This window comes from Eptatretus burgeri, chromosome 15 (assembly GCF_056783735.1).
Source record: "Eptatretus burgeri isolate ZD-2024b chromosome 15, Ebu_testis_v1, whole genome shotgun sequence".
In the NCBI taxonomy this organism is placed as follows: domain Eukaryota; kingdom Metazoa; phylum Chordata; class Myxini; order Myxiniformes; family Myxinidae; genus Eptatretus; species Eptatretus burgeri.
In genome coordinates, this window is record NC_140975.1 from 28,600,385 (window position 1) to 28,617,863 (window position 17,479).

General features: G+C 43.0%; 1 protein-coding gene across 4 annotated transcripts in view; it reads right to left on the reverse strand.

The window, feature by feature from the left end:
- LOC147011808 (uncharacterized) overlaps positions 1–17,479 on the reverse strand; it is a 123,531-nt gene that overhangs the window by 20,797 nt on the left and 85,255 nt on the right. For all 4 annotated transcript variants that reach the window (XM_085857105.1, XM_085857104.1, XM_085857106.1 and 1 more), the window contains exon 17: positions 8,761–8,861. In XM_085857105.1, the coding sequence (XP_085713231.1) occupies positions 8,761–8,861 (101 nt within the window). The remainder of the gene's footprint in view (positions 1–8,760; positions 8,862–17,479) is intronic.

Genomic DNA, 17,479 nt, shown 5'->3' on the forward strand with positions numbered 1-17,479 from the left:
ATACATATATCCAAGCTGGGTGTGCTCACACATTGTGTTAGGATACGAACCGTGTTTCCCCATTGTCTCAGGTTGCTCAACTGCATTTGATTTATTCATTCATTTGTTTTCATATGTATTTTTTTCATATATTTATGTTTTCATTTTGGAAGTTGTCCGATGATTCTGTCATTGTTTTTTTTTACAGTTTATCGGCTTCAATGTCCATCGGCACACAAAATTACCGTGCTTTGCCATTGACTCAGGTCGCTGACCTGCATTTATTTTCATTTATTTTTGTTTTCATTAATGGAAGTTGTCCAACGATCCTGTGTTTTTTTTTTCGGTGATAAAATTTTGATGTCCATTGGCACACAAAATTTCAACTTTATACGTCACCCGGAAGGTACTGATTTTTAATATCAGTCAGTGAGTTAGTCAGTCAGTGTATCAGTGGTTCGAAAGATATACATACAGTATATATAAATATAAACATATACATGCATACATACACACATACATACATACATACACGACATGGCCAAAAGTATGTGGAGACACCTGCTCGTCCAACATCTCATTCCAAAATCATGGGCATTAATATGGAGTTGGTCCCCCCCTGGCTGCTATAACAGCCTCCGCTCTTCTGGGAAGGCTTTCCACCAGATGTTGGAACATTGCTGTGGGAATTTGCTTCCATTCAGCCACAAGAGCATTGGTGAGGTCGGGCACTGATGTCAGGCAATTATGTCTGGGTCGCAGTCAGCGTTCCAATTAATCCCAAAAGTGTTCAATGATGTTGAGGTCAGGGCTCTGTGCAGGCCACTCAAGTTCTTCCACACCAATCTCAACAAACCATTTCTGTATGGACCTTGCTTTGTGCACAGGGGCATTGTCATCCTGAAACAGGAAAGGGCCTTCCTCAAACTGTTGCCACAAAGTTGGAAGCACAGAATTATCTCGAATGTCATTGTATGCCGTAGCATTAAGATTTCCCATCACTAGAACTAAGGGGCCTAGTCCGAACCATGAAAAACAGCCCCAGACCATTATTCCTCCTCCAACAAACTTTACAGGAGGCACTATGCATTCAGGCACGTAGCGTTCTCCTGGCATCTGCCAAACCAAGATTCATCCGTCCGACGACCAGATGGTGAAGCGTGATTCATCACTCCAGAGAACGAGTTTCCATTGCTCCAGAGTCCAATGGTGGTGAGCTTTACACCACTCCAGCCGACGCTTGGCATTACGTATGGTGATCTTCGGCTTGTGTGTGGCTGCTCAGCCATGGAAACCCATTTCATGATGCTCTCAACGAACAGTGCTTATGCTGGCATTGCTTCCAGAGTCAGTTTGGAACTTAGTAGTTGGTGTTGCAACCAACAACGACGAGTTTTCCGCACTAAGCGCTTCAGCACTTGGCGGTCCCGTTCTGTGAGCATGTGTGGCCGACCATTTCGACCCCAGACCATTATTCCTCCTCCAACAAACTTTACAGGAGGCACTATGCATTCAGGCACGTAGCGTTCTCCTGGCATCTGCCAAACCAAGATTCATCCGTCCGACGACCAGATGGTGAAGCGTGATTCATCACTCCAGAGAACGAGTTTCCATTGCTCCAGAGTCCAATGGTGGTGAGCTTTACACCACTCCAGCCGACGCTTGGCATTACGTATGGTGATCTTCGGCTTGTGTGTGGCTGCTCAGCCATGGAAACCCATTTCATGATGCTCTCAACGAACAGTGCTTATGCTGGCATTGCTTCCAGAGTCAGTTTGGAACTTAGTAGTTGGTGTTGCAACCAACAACGACGAGTTTTCCGCACTAAGCGCTTCAGCACTTGGCGGTCCCGTTCTGTGAGCATGTGTGGCCGACCATTTCGCAGCTGAGCTGTTGTTGCTCCTAGACGTTTCCACTTCACAATAACAGCCCTTACAGTTGATCCGGGCAGCTCCAGCAGGGCAGAAATTTGACGAACTGATTTGTTGGAAAGATGGCATCCTATGACGGTACCACGTTGAAAGTCACTGAGCTCTTCAGTATGGCCCATTCTCCTGCCAATGTTTGTCCATGGAGATTGCATGGCTATGTGCTTGATCTTATACACCTGTTAGCAGCAATGGGTGTGGCTGAAATAGCCAAATCCATGAATTGGAAGGGGTGTCCGCATACTTTTGGACATGTTGTGTGTGTTTGTGTATATATATATATATATATATATATATATATATATATATATATATATATATATATATATATATATATATATATATATATATATATATATATATATATATATATATATATATATATATATATATATATATATATATATATAATAAAAATGTCAGTGTGTGTCCTCAGTCCGCCCCCTCCATAACTCCAAAACCATGAAACTTAGCGGCACCAAATTTTGCATGCTTACTTTAGGGAACTCCAAGGTGGAGTATGAATGAAAATTGGGTGTTTGGGTTAATTTATACACACCTTTTGAAGATAATTTATGGGGTGCTCATTGTGAAAAACGAAAATAACGCTTACTAAGATGGTGGCATGTCATCTTGGTCAGCCCCTTGTCAGCTCGCAAGTCTTAAGCTGCCATATATTTTTTTTGGCTTGCTCAACAATGTCTTGGTTTGGAAAAGGCTGCAATGATTTCTGAACAATAAAGTTTTTTTTTTTCACTTTCCTTACTTATATCATCGAATGTTTGATCATCATACCTATGAATCGCTGGATACATTGCAATGCTTATAAACGCTGGGAGATACCGGTGTTTGTGGCTTTATTTCATTTCTGCACATGCCATAACCTCACGATTCCTAGAATCTCTTAAACCATGTCGAATTATATAATTGGGCACGTTTTACCGCCCTTCTCTTCTCTGCCCCCACACTGCCTTCCCTCCCCCTTTCCTCACCCAGCCTTCCCCGCCCCTCATTCTGCCTTCCCTCCACCTCCTCTCAGAAACTCCCTCACCTCTCCACCACCTCCTCCCGCCCCCAAAGGACATCTCCTAGTGGTCTCCGCATGCTTCATAACCGTACTGTTTTAACGTACCCCATTCTATTCAATCCTGTCCTACCCCCCCTCCCCCCTTCTCCACAAATTCCATTCCCAAACGCAAGTTGAGAGCTCCTCCCCTCATGCTTACCTCTTCCCAACCCCCTCCCCATTTCCCCTGTCTTCTCTCCCCCATCCTCCTCACTCCCACCACCCTCCCGGAGTGTATCAGTGTTTGGTGAGGTGTTCCTCCCCCATCCCCCGACCTTCCCCCCTTCCTAGCTCTGCCCTTCCTGATGTGGAAGAAAAAAACAATTATATTTATGTATTCTCAGTTGTATTCACTTGCTGCTTGTAGTTGAACAAAGTGTTTCATAGAATTGTATCTTACAAAATCTTATGTTCTTTACCTCACTGAAATACATCTAACTAAGAATGGTATCTCCAATGTGTAAATGAAATTGCCCAGCTGCTAAAGAGAAGAACACATTGCTGGTGCCTCATTGTCCAGCAGAAAGTAATCCACCCTGTCTCTATGTTTTGTCCGAACCCTGTTATCACCCTCTCCTCAAGGCTGATCTGGTGTTCAAACTACTTCGCTAGCCCTCCCCTCCATTCACCCTTGCCAGATGTGTAGCTCTCCCCCTGTCTTTTGCTGTCCAGAATAGTAGAAAGACAATTGCTCTGTGCATTTTGGGCAGAAAGAGGATCGTGGTTGACATTGCTTGTCCCGTGTATCCTTATTTCCCATGCCCATGTTTATTGTTGTTGTTGTTTGCTGTGAATAAATGGCTTCACACTCTGACAGAGAAGAACTGAATTTCTTCCACACTCCTCCATTCTTGCTCCCCCTCCCTCCTCTCTCCCTCTCCTCTGTCACTCCCCCCTCCCCGACCTTCTACCCTCACCCCCCTCCCCTCCATCCTCTCTCCCTGCCCTCCCTCCCTCCTCTCCCTCTTTCTCCTCCTCAACTAAATATTCCCATCAGCAAAGCGACTGGTTGTATTTGATAGTGTATATAAATATATATATATATATATATATATATATATATATATATATATATATATATATATATATATATATATATATATATATATATATAGTGCAGATGCAGATGTCGACACCCCCTTCAAAATGTTCACCTTTTGTTGCCTTATAGCCTGGAATTAAATTTTATTAAATCCACCTTTATTTACACATGGTAACCCACAACTTCCAAGTGAAAAATAAATACCACAAATTTCAGAAGGTTAATTAAAAATACAAAACTGGAATAACTTGGTTGGATAAGTGTCCACCCCCATCCTTCTTACCCCCCCCCCTTAATATTCCAGCCAGTGAAGCATCGGGTTGCATTTGCTGGTAAAAATATAATATAATTTCATTTTATTTTATAATAAGAAATAATATATATTTTGTCTCATTATATATGTATAAAAAACAGACTCCTAAAGAGAAGGACTGGAACCTCACGATCTCGGGGTTTGTAACTTGAGTCTAAAGGATTAACTTGAGTCCGGGGCTAAAATGACTTCTTGAAGGGCTAGAGACACGATCTCAGGATCCATATAGGGGTTTTTGAAGACGGCGAGTTCAATCGTGTCATTTTCAACATCACCTGAGGTCATCTTCAAGGTCAAAAGGTCATATTTCAAGGTCAAATTACTGAATTTTGGTATTTTTTTGCTCGTTTTTGTGTCTAACTTATATAGGAAAACTTTTGTAAAGTCTATGACAAAACATGACATTGTGCACCTTGCTGATTTCTATCATCGTTAACTAATGTATGTTTTGTTTTTTTCTCTTTCAGAAACTGTCCAGCTGGTGATCTCACAGGATCTTTGTGTTGTTTCCTGGTTTGGTGACAATATGCCACGTCATTGCAGCTGCTTTGGTTGTAGAGGAAACTATGATGGGACACCTTATGTAAAGGTCATATCCTTCCCAAAAGATCCTGAGGAGAGGCAGAGATGGATATTGGCAATGCCAAATGAGAAAGAAAGCATGAGGTGCTTAAAGGAGATATATATTTGTGAGACACATTTCAATTGTGATTGGGTGTCAGTTAGGGGTGGCAAACGACCCAAAGAACCCCTATAAATATTTCCTGGAGTACCGAAATCAGCTTTGAAGCAGGTGACCTCAGCCCCATGTCCAACATCATCTTCTACGTCAGAATCAAGAGCTAAGAAGATGCAGGCAGCTGATGAGGCTGCAGACAATATCCAAGATTTCGACCACTTCTGTGCTAAAATCAGCTCCTATTTTCCTGGCTTTAATGTCATAAAAGACCAGGGAAACCTTTACCTATCAAGAACTGATGCTACTGGACAAACTGTCAAGCAGTTCTTTCATTTCCAACAAGTTCACTCACCTTTTGGATTTCTATTCTTGAATGGAGCTGAGAAAGATGGCATTGAGGTGCCCAAACGACTTTTTCCTTTGCAGAAGAACAGCCTGCTCTCAAAATGGTCCCAGATTAGATCCATAACTGACCAGGTAAACATCTATGAATGCACAAGCAAGGAAATTCTTCAGCTTGTAATAAGCCAGCTCTGTTGGATGACTGCGGCACACGAGCTTACTCATTTCACCTTCCTTCTGTCGCAGCTGCATCTTATGTTCAAACCTCTTGATCGTCGCCGATTTGATACTGATACTATGATTTTCACAATGCAGCTTCACAACATATCACCCATTGCATACAAAATGATTCGTCGATCCGGCTTAATCATTCTACCATCAACAAAAAAGGTAAAACAGATGCTTGCTCGTAGTCAGTAGGACTCCAACCTCAAAACATTGTTCGACCAGCTTAAACCACAGCAGCTTTGGTCAATTTAATGTTTGACGAGGTAAAGCTTGTCGAGACATTCCGATTTTCTGGAGGGCATGTTGTAGGATATGCTCAAAATGCAGCAGCGGGTGGTTAACACGAAATGCTTGCTTCACATGCTATGGTTGTTGAAGTTGCCTGCCATTTCGGTGGTCCACGCTATATTCTACGCATTTTGCCCTGCAAAAAACTAACTGCCGATCAGCTGAATTAACTCCTTATCGAAGCTGCATCAGCTGTAGTTGGTGCTGGCGGTACTGCGATTTCTTTGATATGTGACAATTGCAATACCAACCGCAGTGTTTATTCAAAACTTGGAGGACCAGGAAGTTGCCAAGTGTTGTCAATTCAAGAGCAATCTATGTTCTTAGTGTACGACCACATGCACATCTTCAAAAATGTTCGCAACAACTGGATTACTATCGATGGCAAGACACTCTCATTTGTCGTAGATGGTAATGAGTACAAAGCTTACTGGAGTGATATTCAGAAGGTTTATGAGATCAACTGGGCTACTCCTATTCGCTTAACCAAGCTAACGCACAACGCTGTTTTCCCCAAGCCACTTCAACGTCAGAGCGTACCATTGGTATGCCAAGTGTTCCTTGACAAAACTGTCGCTGCTTTAAAGACCTTCAAGGATTCACTGGGCATCAGCGAAGGCACAATCATCCTCACCCAGATAATGAGTGAGTGGTTCAAGATGATGAACGTGAAAGACCGTTTCTCAGCTATCCATCTGCGCAACGAATCCAGACAGCCTTGGACAGCAGACTGTACAAGTTTCACTAGGCTGGAGCAGGCCTGCCAAATTATATCTACCTGCGCATGGCAAGGAGGTGGTGGTTGTAAGCTGAAGCTAACTCAGCAAACTGCTGAAGCCTTCACTGTGTCCACACGTAATAAGGCCAAAAAAAAAAAATGTTGCATTGGCGTAACGGGTCACTGAAAAATAGGGTAGGTTGGTCGGGATCTTTTTATTTTATTTTATTTTTTTTCCTAATAAATCCCTCCCAAAATCTCCCCCGGCTCGAGTACCACCCTTTTTGTCGGCGGGTTCTGTCCGAAACACTTCCGGGTTTTTGCGATCGCGATCGCAATCAACAAGATACTTGAAAACGATAGCAAAAACAACAAAAATAGCAAAAAAAATTTTTTTTTTTTCAAATATTTTCGGCAAAATTTTTCGATAGCAAAAAAAACAAAAAAAAAACGTAGGGTCGGCGGAATTTTTAGGGTCGGGCAGGTTACGCCAATGCAACATTTTTTTTTTTTGGCCTAATGTGGATGCTGCCAAATTGCTTCTGGCAGAGAAAGACTTTGACTACGTTCTTCCTGCTATATTTGCAGATGAAGCCTTGGAAAAGTTTTTCAGCCAAGCCAGGCAAAGAAGCGGTGGAAACTTCTACATTGACGTAGTTGACATTATGGCTGCAGCTAAAATTGTAAATTTGCAAACACTCATTAAGTATGACATTATGCCCGAATCTAGTTCTTGTGTGATTGATTGCACCAAGAACTGTACAACTTCCATAAATCCAGATGAGCGAAGTGAACTCATTGACGAGATTACTCCTCAAGACACTCAGGATCTCTTGGGGTCTGACGATGCCCTTAAGCATAAAGTAGTTTATTTGGCCGGACACCTTGTTCAAAAATATGGCGATAGCACTAGTATGGAGGAGATCATTGATGATGAAGACGGTAACGAGGTGTCATCTGAGTTTCTATATAATTTGAATTGAGGTGGATTGAGTGTGCTGACTATGTCAATCGTCTTTTTTGTACATAATGCCTATAATTTGTATGACAAGAATTAAATGTGTTGCCGATTTCATTTTGCTGAGCTGTTATCCTCTGTAGATACACCTTTAGCTACTAGTAATGCTGCATGTACTACTTTAGCTAACATTCTCTTGAAAGCTCATGCCCTCAATGTAAGTGACAAAGAAAAAGCTTTGGGATGCCTCAGGAGGCAAGAAAAGCTCTCCAACTAGTGATAAACATAGTTGTAATCGGCATAGTGTTGTGACATGCATATAATGTTTATGTAATACGATATATGACAATAAATATCAAAGTTTGACAGCTCTACACACTTGCATCTTATTACAATCAGCCATCTCTCACCATTTATGAGTGAGACACAAAAACGGGCAAAAATCCCAAAATTCAGTAATTTGACCTTGAAATATGACCTTTTGACCTTGAAGATGACCTCAGGTGGTGTTGAAAATGACATTATTGAACTCGCCGTCCTCAAAAACCCCTATATGGATCCAGAGATCGTGTCTCTAGCCCTTTTAGAAGTCATTTTAGCCCCGGACTCAAGTTAATCTTTCAGACTGAAGTTACAAACCCCGAGCATGGGAGGTTCCAGTCCTTCTCTATAGGAGTCTATGATATAAAACAACCTGGTGGTGTGTGTGCATGCCCCAGTGTTGTCATCCCCACTCCTCCACTCACCACATCCCCTACCCCAGTGAATATAAGTTGAAAACTGTTAAATATTTAATATATGGGGTCACAATGGAGTGCAGGCTTGATGGCCAAATGGCCTCCTCCTGCGTCCAATTTCCTTGTGCATAATAGTGTTAACCGCAAGCAATATTGCCAGGCAACTTAAAAACAAACCAAGGGAGCAACTGTTGAACAAATATTATTATTGTTGTCAAAGTAGCATAATCGCACTGCAAGTGCTCGTTGATGTATTTTACAGGCATCATCCTCATCTCTCCTTATTGTCATCACCACAGGCTATATTTTTACTGTGAAAAGTTTCAGGCTTTTGGGAAAACATTGAAGCAACGAATGGATGAGTATGTCTAAAATAATAATTTTAAGTCGAGATCATTGCTTGTCAAAAACAAACTTGAAAATTGCACTTCAATTTCAGAAAACATTGATAAACCGGACGTACAAAAGGGGTACGATCTTACCGGATGTAGAACAAAGAGCAGGCCTGCTGCTTCATCACAACATCGAATGTTTTCTCGACAACCTTTTCATTGTGCACTTCATACCAATGGTCATTGCATGCCTACAATAAGCAAAAACACAAACTGATGAATATTGAGAAATAACATCCAATCAAATAATGATAACCAGAGTTGGTGTCAAAGCCACCCAATGCTCACCTATTTATACATTTATCGTTAATTAATATTTTTTATAATTCTCTAACAATTTTTTTTTTGGGGGGGGGGGGTTGGAAATCACTTAAAACATGTAGAAATGCAAAAAAACTTTTTTTTCTCTAACAATTTTTTTTGGGGGGGTGGGGTTGGAAATCACTTAAAACATGTAGAATGCAAAAAAATTTTCTCTACCAATTTTTTTTTGGGGGGGGGGTTGGAAATCACTTAAAACATGTAGAAATGCAAAAAATGTTTTTTTTCTCTAGCAATTTTTTTTGGGGGGGGTGGAAATCACTTAAAACATGTAGAAATGCAAAAAAAGAAATCGAAATTTTGTTTAAAAAAAAAGTTGCAAAAACATTTTTTTTCTCTAACAATTTTTTTTGGGGGGTGGGGTTGGAAATCACTTAAAAAATTTAGAATGCAAAAAAAAAAATTTAACTCTACCAAATTTTTTTTGGGGGGGGGGTTGGAAATCACTTAAAACATGTAGAAATGCAAAAAAAATGTTTTTTTTCTCTAGCAATTTTTTTTGGGGGGGGTGGAAATCACTTAAAACATGTAGAAATGCAAAAAAAAGAAATCGAAATTTTGTTTAAAAAAAAGTTGCAAAAATTTTTTTCTCTAACAATTTCTTTTTTGGGGGGGGGGTGGAAATCACTTAAAACATGTAGAAATGCAAAAAAAAAATTCTCTAACAATTTTTTTTGGGGGGGGAGTCAAGTCCAAAAGTCAACCAAATCCAAAATCTAATGGCATGATCCTTGGACCATACCTACCCCCCCCACCAAGTTTCGTCGTAATCCGTCGAGTTTTTTCATAATACAAAAAATTTACATTTTCACGCTCACGCTCACGCTCACGCCGGGGCTATCGCTATAGCTCTCTGTTCTTCGAACAGGTGAGCTTAAATGACACACTTTCAAAGTGTCCTCAGAGGTAGCACAGTCATGAGGGCTTGGTTTAAAATTTCTGATTCCTTCCCTCCATCACTGAAAGGAGAAGCGTCCGTCTGTTCGTGTGTGTGCCCAAAGGTCACACTTCATTCGAAAGCGTTCCTGCTATCGTAGAATAAAAAAAAGAATGCTGTCTGTCGTTGGAAAGCTCATAATCGATTTACTTGGAACAAAAAATTGTGTCTGTTTAATCGTGGAGGCCTGTGTTGAAAACCCTCCTCCGGGATTGAGGAAGAAGATGTGGGAAAGGTGAGCTTCATGTAGTCGTGCCAACGGTAGCATTTATTATTATATGACAGCAAGAAAGATGTGGGAGAAGCACACAAAATTTTACCTTGTAATAATTCTTGAAGCAATAGAAAAAAATACACATACCAGTTTTCAAAATGAGACCACAAACAACAGCCATTATAACAAAAACTATGTGTTTTAAAAAACATCCTTTTTCACATGTTTTACTTCATTTTACGTGTACGTGTAAAAGTCGTGTATGTGTACGTGCACATGTGCAAGCACAGCAGAAGTTAAAAACAAATGACTGACAGACAATCTGAAAATGTCATTTTGTTAAAGTACCGTTAATAACTCATACAAGAAGGAATCTGTTCGCAAAAAATTAATTACACATTTCACAACTATCTCCCACTACTAGCCACAACTGCACAAAATAATGTTTCCACCCTTTCAGAACTCAACAAAGCTTATATGATCTCCACCACTGAAAGCCTTTGGAACATGCCGGATCCAACATGAGATCCTCAAGAACATAGTACCAGTGACTTCAAGTTGCTTCTATGACCCGATGAACTTGTGCTTGAGGAGAGGATCATCCCCGACCAACTGCAGACTGGTTATCATCACACCAATCATCAAACTAGGAAAACTAGAAGAGTGAGTCATGCATCATGTGAGTTATAGACAAACAAGTATTACCAACTGTCTATGCCTGGGGTTCCCAACCTGGGGGTAATTACCCCCAAAGGGGTAATTTGGCTTCTCCCTGGGGGTAATGAGCGTTCCTGACAATCATACAAAAAATCAGTCATTTCCATCACCATGCATAATTTTGGGAAGGATAAACCTCCAAACACTTCACGAGTCATTCTTCACACTTGTCTCCAGTGTTTCTGGGGACGGGACTGGTGTTTCGATCGCAGTTCTCAGAATCAGAAGCAGCTAGTTTCCCAGAAAATGATGCAATCATCAGGTACACATGTGACATAAGACACGCCCCCATGACAACCTCGGCCCCAGGATATCGCCACGGGGGGGGGGGGGTACCAGGCAATTAAAATCCACGGTTAGCATGGATTCTTGCAGGCATGAGATTTGACGAGATCTCATTGAGAGGCCTGAAATCTCACAGATAACAGAAGGAACTTGTTGCATTTTTTTTTATTTACGTGCTTATTGGTGATTACTGCGAGAAATTTGGCCTTTTTTTTTATTTTTTTTTTATTTTTTTTTTGTATACCTTGGTCGAGGCTCGTATGAGAGCTAACACACAACTTACAGCAAGGAGGCATGAGACAAGAGGGGCGGGAGTGGAAGGGACAAAACAGTGGGGAACAGACACATTAGGTGAACTGTGGAAGGGAGAGGGATGGGGATGGGACGGGGAACATGGCGAAGAGAAGATGGACATTACAGGGACTTTCAGGAAGGAAAGCAGGAGAATTGAAGGAAGTGGGCTTGGGTGGATTATCGGGGGTAGAAAAGATCGAGGATTTGGATGGGGGAAGATAAGAGGTGCTGGTGAACAGCTGTTTTGAAAGCCTGGAGGGAAGAATGGGAAAGAATAGAGTGAGGAAGTTTATTCCAAAGGCGGGAAAAAAGAGGAATGAAAGAGTGAAGATGAGCAGTGATTCGTGATTTTGGTAGTTTTACCAGAAGGGGGTTGTTGGCGGACCTTGAGCGCCCTGTGGAAATGTGGTTGGGACAAATCGCAGAGAGAGCAGGGGGGCAAGGCTGGAGAGGAGTCGGTAGAAGACAGAAAGACCACCGACCAACCTGCGGTGATTGAGTGAGAGGCCCAAAGACTCAGCTTCATTGCGGGAGATGCCAATGATCTTAAAAGCCCTGGTTTCGACAGCGTGAAGTCGAGAAAGGTGGGAGGCAGGAGCACCAGCCCAGAGGGAGAGCAGTACTCCATCAGGCTACGGACAAAAGCTTTGTAAGTAGTCAGGAGCTCAAGAGGGCCGAGGAAGGACTTTGCACGACCGAGGATTCCCAGTCGGCGACTGCTTTTTGAGGCAAGGTTGGAAATGTGACTTTCCCAGGAAAGGTCATGGCAGATAGTGAGACCCAGAAGCTTGAAAGAAAAGACTTCTTCCAGAGGATTGTTGAGAAAGTGGATGCGGGGGTTTTGTAAACGGTCCTTTCGAAGAGACATAGTGAGAGTGTGAGATTTGTGTGGATTGAAAGACATGTTCCACGTGTTGGACCAGTTTGTGATTTTATCCAGATCTGCAGTGAGCGAAGAAGCTGCTGCTTGCCGGTCTGAGGGATGACAGATGGTACGGCAGAGGGTGGAGTCATCGGCAAAGAGAAATAGAGGATTTTCCAGAGAGTCCGAGAGATCATTGATGAAAACCAGAAAAAGAACAGGGCCCAGAACGCTACCTTGAGGAACTCCAGCCTGCACAGGAAGAGGGGATGAAAGAACTCCATTTAGGGCCACACGTTGACTGCGACAGGAGAGGAAGTCTGCGAGCGATGAGTGGAGATGGCCTTGAATACCATGGGAAGAGAGTTTGGTGAGTAGGGCAGGGTGCCAGACTGTGTCAAAAGCACGTGATATGTCCAGGGATACGGCTCGGATTTCCTGTCTGGCATTGAGGACCTCCATCCATTGATGGGAGAGCAGAAGCAGCATATCCAGGGTAGAGTGACCTGGTCTGAAACCAAATTGATGATTGGAAATCAAGCCATTGGAGAAGAGGAAGGATTTCATGTCTGAAGCGATGATGGATTCCATAACCTTGCTGATGATTGGGAGAAGGCTGATTGGTCTGTAGTTACAGGGATCTGTTTTTGCACCTTTTTTATGCAGGGCAGTGATGTTAGCAGATTTCCAAGCAGATGGCAGATGACCTTGGGAAAATGAGAGGGTGAATAGAACAGAGAGAGGGTGAGCAAGAGCAGAAGAGCAGGCTTTGAGGACACGTGGGCTGATGCCGCCTGGACCGGTTGCAGAATCTGACTCGAGGTTTGAAAGCAAGCTCTCCACCTTGTCAGGAGAAAAGGATACAGAGTCCAGGGACAGTTGGGTGCGACTGGGTAAAGTAGGTAGAGATAGTGATGGGTTTGGGACACAAGATTTAGCTGCAAACACCGAGTTTAGACATTCAGCTTTATCACGTGTGGAATCAGCAGTGCGGCCATTTGAGGTAAGGGAGGGGATGGAGGGGGAACATACACCAGAAACAGATTTGATTAAACGCCACCAGGATTTTGAGGAGGGAGAGAGGTTTGAGAGTTCAGACTTGAGATGAGAAAGATGTTGTTTTCTGGCTCTCCTGAGGGTAGATACACACTTGTTCCGAGCTTTGTGGAAAGAACTGAGATTGTTCTCAGTTGGGTTTGCTTTCCATGAGGCAAAGGCAAGTTGTTTCAGGACAACTGCCTCGCCACAAGCTTCAGTAAACCAAGGGCGGGAGGAAGGGTAAGACAACTGAACACGAGAGGGGATAAATCTGTGCATGAGGGAGAGCAAGTTTCTTTGAAAGAATTCCCAGGATGAGTTGATGTTTGAGAAAGTAGTGATAGGAGACCAGTCTGTAAGTTTGATGGCTGCTCGGAGACCCTGCCAGTCGGCTTGAGTGAAATGCCAGACTCGACGGCGGTGAGGTGGTTCTCTGATAACAGCCAGAGAGATGTCCACTTTAACAAGGACGTGGTCAGAAGAACCAATTGGAGCGAAGGAAGAGCAGCAGATATTGTCAGGGAAATTTGTCAAAATCAGATCCAGAAGAGATGGAGTACCATTGGTTGAGATCCGGGTCGGGAAGTTGACCGATTGAGTCAGTCCCAATGAGTCACAGAAAGCTTTTGCTTGATGTCCCATGGCAGGCGGGGGGGGTACCCACACCTAGCCAACTGGCGTGATGACAATTGAAGTCGCCACATAAGAGGAAGAGAGAGTTTGGATGAGAAGATAGAAGATGGTCCATGTTTTCGGAGAGTGAGGTGTAGATGGAGTCATCACTGTTCGGTGGACGGTACAGTACACATATAAACATGAGGTGGGAGTGGAGGGGAAGCCGAAGCCAGAGGTATTCCTGGGGGTGTGGGGGAGTGAGAGCAGTGCAGGGAGAGTGAGGAATAGAGTCTTTGATGAAGAGAGCAACACCTCCACCAGGACGAGGCTCAGGTCTGTCATACCGTAAGAGGGAGTAACCAGGGAGAGATACTTGGGAGTCAGACACGCCTAGGGAGAGGAAAGTTTCTGTTAGGCAGATAATGTCTGGTTTGTCAGTGGCAACCTGTAGGGAAAGATCTGAAAGGTTTGAGCGAAGGCCCCGGATATTTGAGGTCCACACTTTTAATGAAGAGGTAGGGGAGGAGGCTTTGGGTGCAGGAGGTGGAGGGGGCGGGGAGGGTAGGACGAGGGACGAGGGGGAGGTAAGGTAAGGAGGGTTGCTGAAGGAGTGTGGGGTATTGCAGAATAGCGAGGGGAGGGGCCGAATGAGGAGGAGAAAAGGCTCTGTGGTGCTGGGAGAGAGGGGGGACATGAGACAAGGAAGATGGCAGTTGAGGATTTGAGGAGGTGGAGTGAAGAGATGGAGGTGAGAGGGCAGTGGAGGGAGGCAGGTTGGTGGATGAGAGGGGGCAACTTAGAGAAGGAAGAGTGAGGGGGATGAAAGGTGGGAGAAAGGTGAGGGGGGAATTTTTGAAAGAGGTGAGAGGGAGGCTTGGAGGGGAGAAGAGTGGGATGGTTGCTTTGAGAGTGAGAGTGAGGGGTGAGGGGCGTGCGTTGGCACTGAAGCTGGAAAAAAGAATGGTTGATGGAAACCGAGCATCCATGGCAAACTGTGGTTTTTAAAAGTTTTAGGTCAGAGATGCGATTTAACACAATTCTTGATGGATGCAATGAAGGCGAATTCAGAGCATGGAGAGAAGAAGCGCTGTAATAGTTGGATTTTTTAGGCAAGGAATGAAGGAGAGGTCGAAATGAGAGCAGTCTGTTAAAATAGCAGAAGAGTAGTGCATTGTGAAACAGTAAAGAGTACCACATGTGTGAGAGAGGAAGATGAAGCATTATAAGATCGTTTTTGTTGTTAATATTAATGTATGAGAGAGTTCAACAGATTAGGTCATGGAAGTGTAAAAAAAAAGAAATCGAGGAAGACGAGGAGGAAGTTAAGAGGAAGAAGAAGTAGCAGAATCGGGAGAAGGTGAGTTGTTGTTGTTGTTGTTGGGTATATATATATATATATATATATATATATATATATATATATTTTTTTTTTTTTTTTGAGATAAGAAAGAGATTAGTTGGTAGAATGGGGGATGTTTGGAAAGTGGGGAGGATGAAAATTGAAGGTAATGGGGAGGATAGAAATTGAAGGTAATGGGGAGAAAAAACAAACAAACAAACAAAAAAAAAACGATCGAACACCGAGTGGAACCGGTAGGCCTCAAGCCTAGGACTAGGCCTCAAACACCAAGTAAGAACGTCGACATAAATACTCACAAAATAGCACGATTTTTGAAAAAAACCGAACTAGGAACACACATTAACATGTAGGTGAGAAAATTAAACAGTTAAAACGGGACAAATAACAACCGGAACTTAACTTTGAGAACATCAGCAGGGAGCCCCGAAGGAGACCTCTTGCCGCTCAAAACCGGAACCGGAATTTTTTTCCTAAAAAATTTGTGAAAATTTGGCCTTTGTGAAAATTTGGAGTAATTTTCATGGCACTTCTTGGTTTGAATTCCAATCGACAGGTGGCTTCCATCGGCCAATCAGACCTTGTTTTCAACACATGGAACCATGTTCTACATGGAGTGTCTGGCCTGGGATCAAGGGTGCGCCCCATGACTACAAGCCAACACTGCAGCCAATGACTACAAGCCACAGTGCAAAGACGATACACGAATGGCAAGTGGGGATAAAAAAAAAAAACACAACGTGGATTTCTTGACAGTTATGTTGATTATGGAGTCACAAATATTACAGAGAAGGGGATTATGAAACCACAATGTTTGATCTGTTTGAAGGTCTTGACTGTGGAGTCGTTAAAGCCAAGTAAATTGAAACAACATCTCCAGTCTCAGCACCCATAATACATTGGTAGGGACCGATCCTATTTTGAAAGGCAGCAAAAAGGGTTGAAGTGCCAATGCCTTGATTCAAGTGTATCATTCCAGAAACAAAATGCAGCCGCCGTCGAAGCATCCTGCCTTATATCCCACGGGATTGCACGGAAAAAGAAGATGCATACCATCGGTGAAGAATTGATTCTGTCATGTGCGAAGCCAATGGTGAGACTGATGCGAGGTGAGAAGAGTGTCGAGAAACTTTGTCCAATATCATTGTCTAACAACACAGTGAAGATTAGGATATGATATGTCGAATGACATTAAAGATCAAGTCGTAGAGAAGATAAATAATGCTAGGGTTTTCAGCATCCAGCTTGATGAGTCGACTGACGTTTCGTCCTGCTCGCAGTTCATGGTTTTTGTTCGCTATGTTAAGGGTCAAGATTTGAAAGAAGAGTTTTTTTTCTGCCATAAGCTGGAAGAGACAACAAAAGGTGAAGATGTCAAGGAAAAAGTGTCATGCTTTTTGGAGAGGAAGGATTGAGCTGGGCAGGAGTATGTGGCGTGTGTATGGACAGTGCGCCTGTCATGATAGGCTTGAAGTCAGGATATCATGCCTTAGTAAAGGCAAAAGCACCCAATGCAATGTTTGTACATTGTATGATTCACCGATAGGCTTTAGCTTCAAAAACTTTTCCCCAGCCACTGCTTGAGACGATGAATACCATCATCAAAACGGTCAACTTTGTCAAGGCGAATGCTTTGAACACTTGGCTGTTCAAGAAACTGTGCCAACATATAGACCCTGAACACAAAAGTCGACTATTCTACACACAGAGGTAATGTCAAGAGGTAATGTTGCTCACCGAGTCTTTAAGCTCAGAGATGAGATCCAGATATTCCTTGATATTCAAGGGAAGAAGGATTTGCTGTCTGAATGGAATCAGCCAGAATGGAATATGAAACTAGACTACCTAGTTCACATGTTTGGGCAGCTGAACAAACTGAACACCACACTGCAAGGCAAGGATAAGTTGGTGATTGACTTCGCTGATAAGCTCCGGGCATTTGTTGAGAAGCTGAAGAACTAGCATCATAAAATTGAGGCAGGAAACACGTCAATGCTAGAGCATAAGACCCGTGTCGATGAAACGTGTACTGAAAAGATGAGACACTTGATTTCTCAGCATCTGGCAGCCCTACAAACTGAGTTTGAAAGATACTTCCCCGATACGGATACAGACATGGCAGGCATTGTACGGGATCCTTTCTGATCGCCAGTAATGGTGATACCCAAT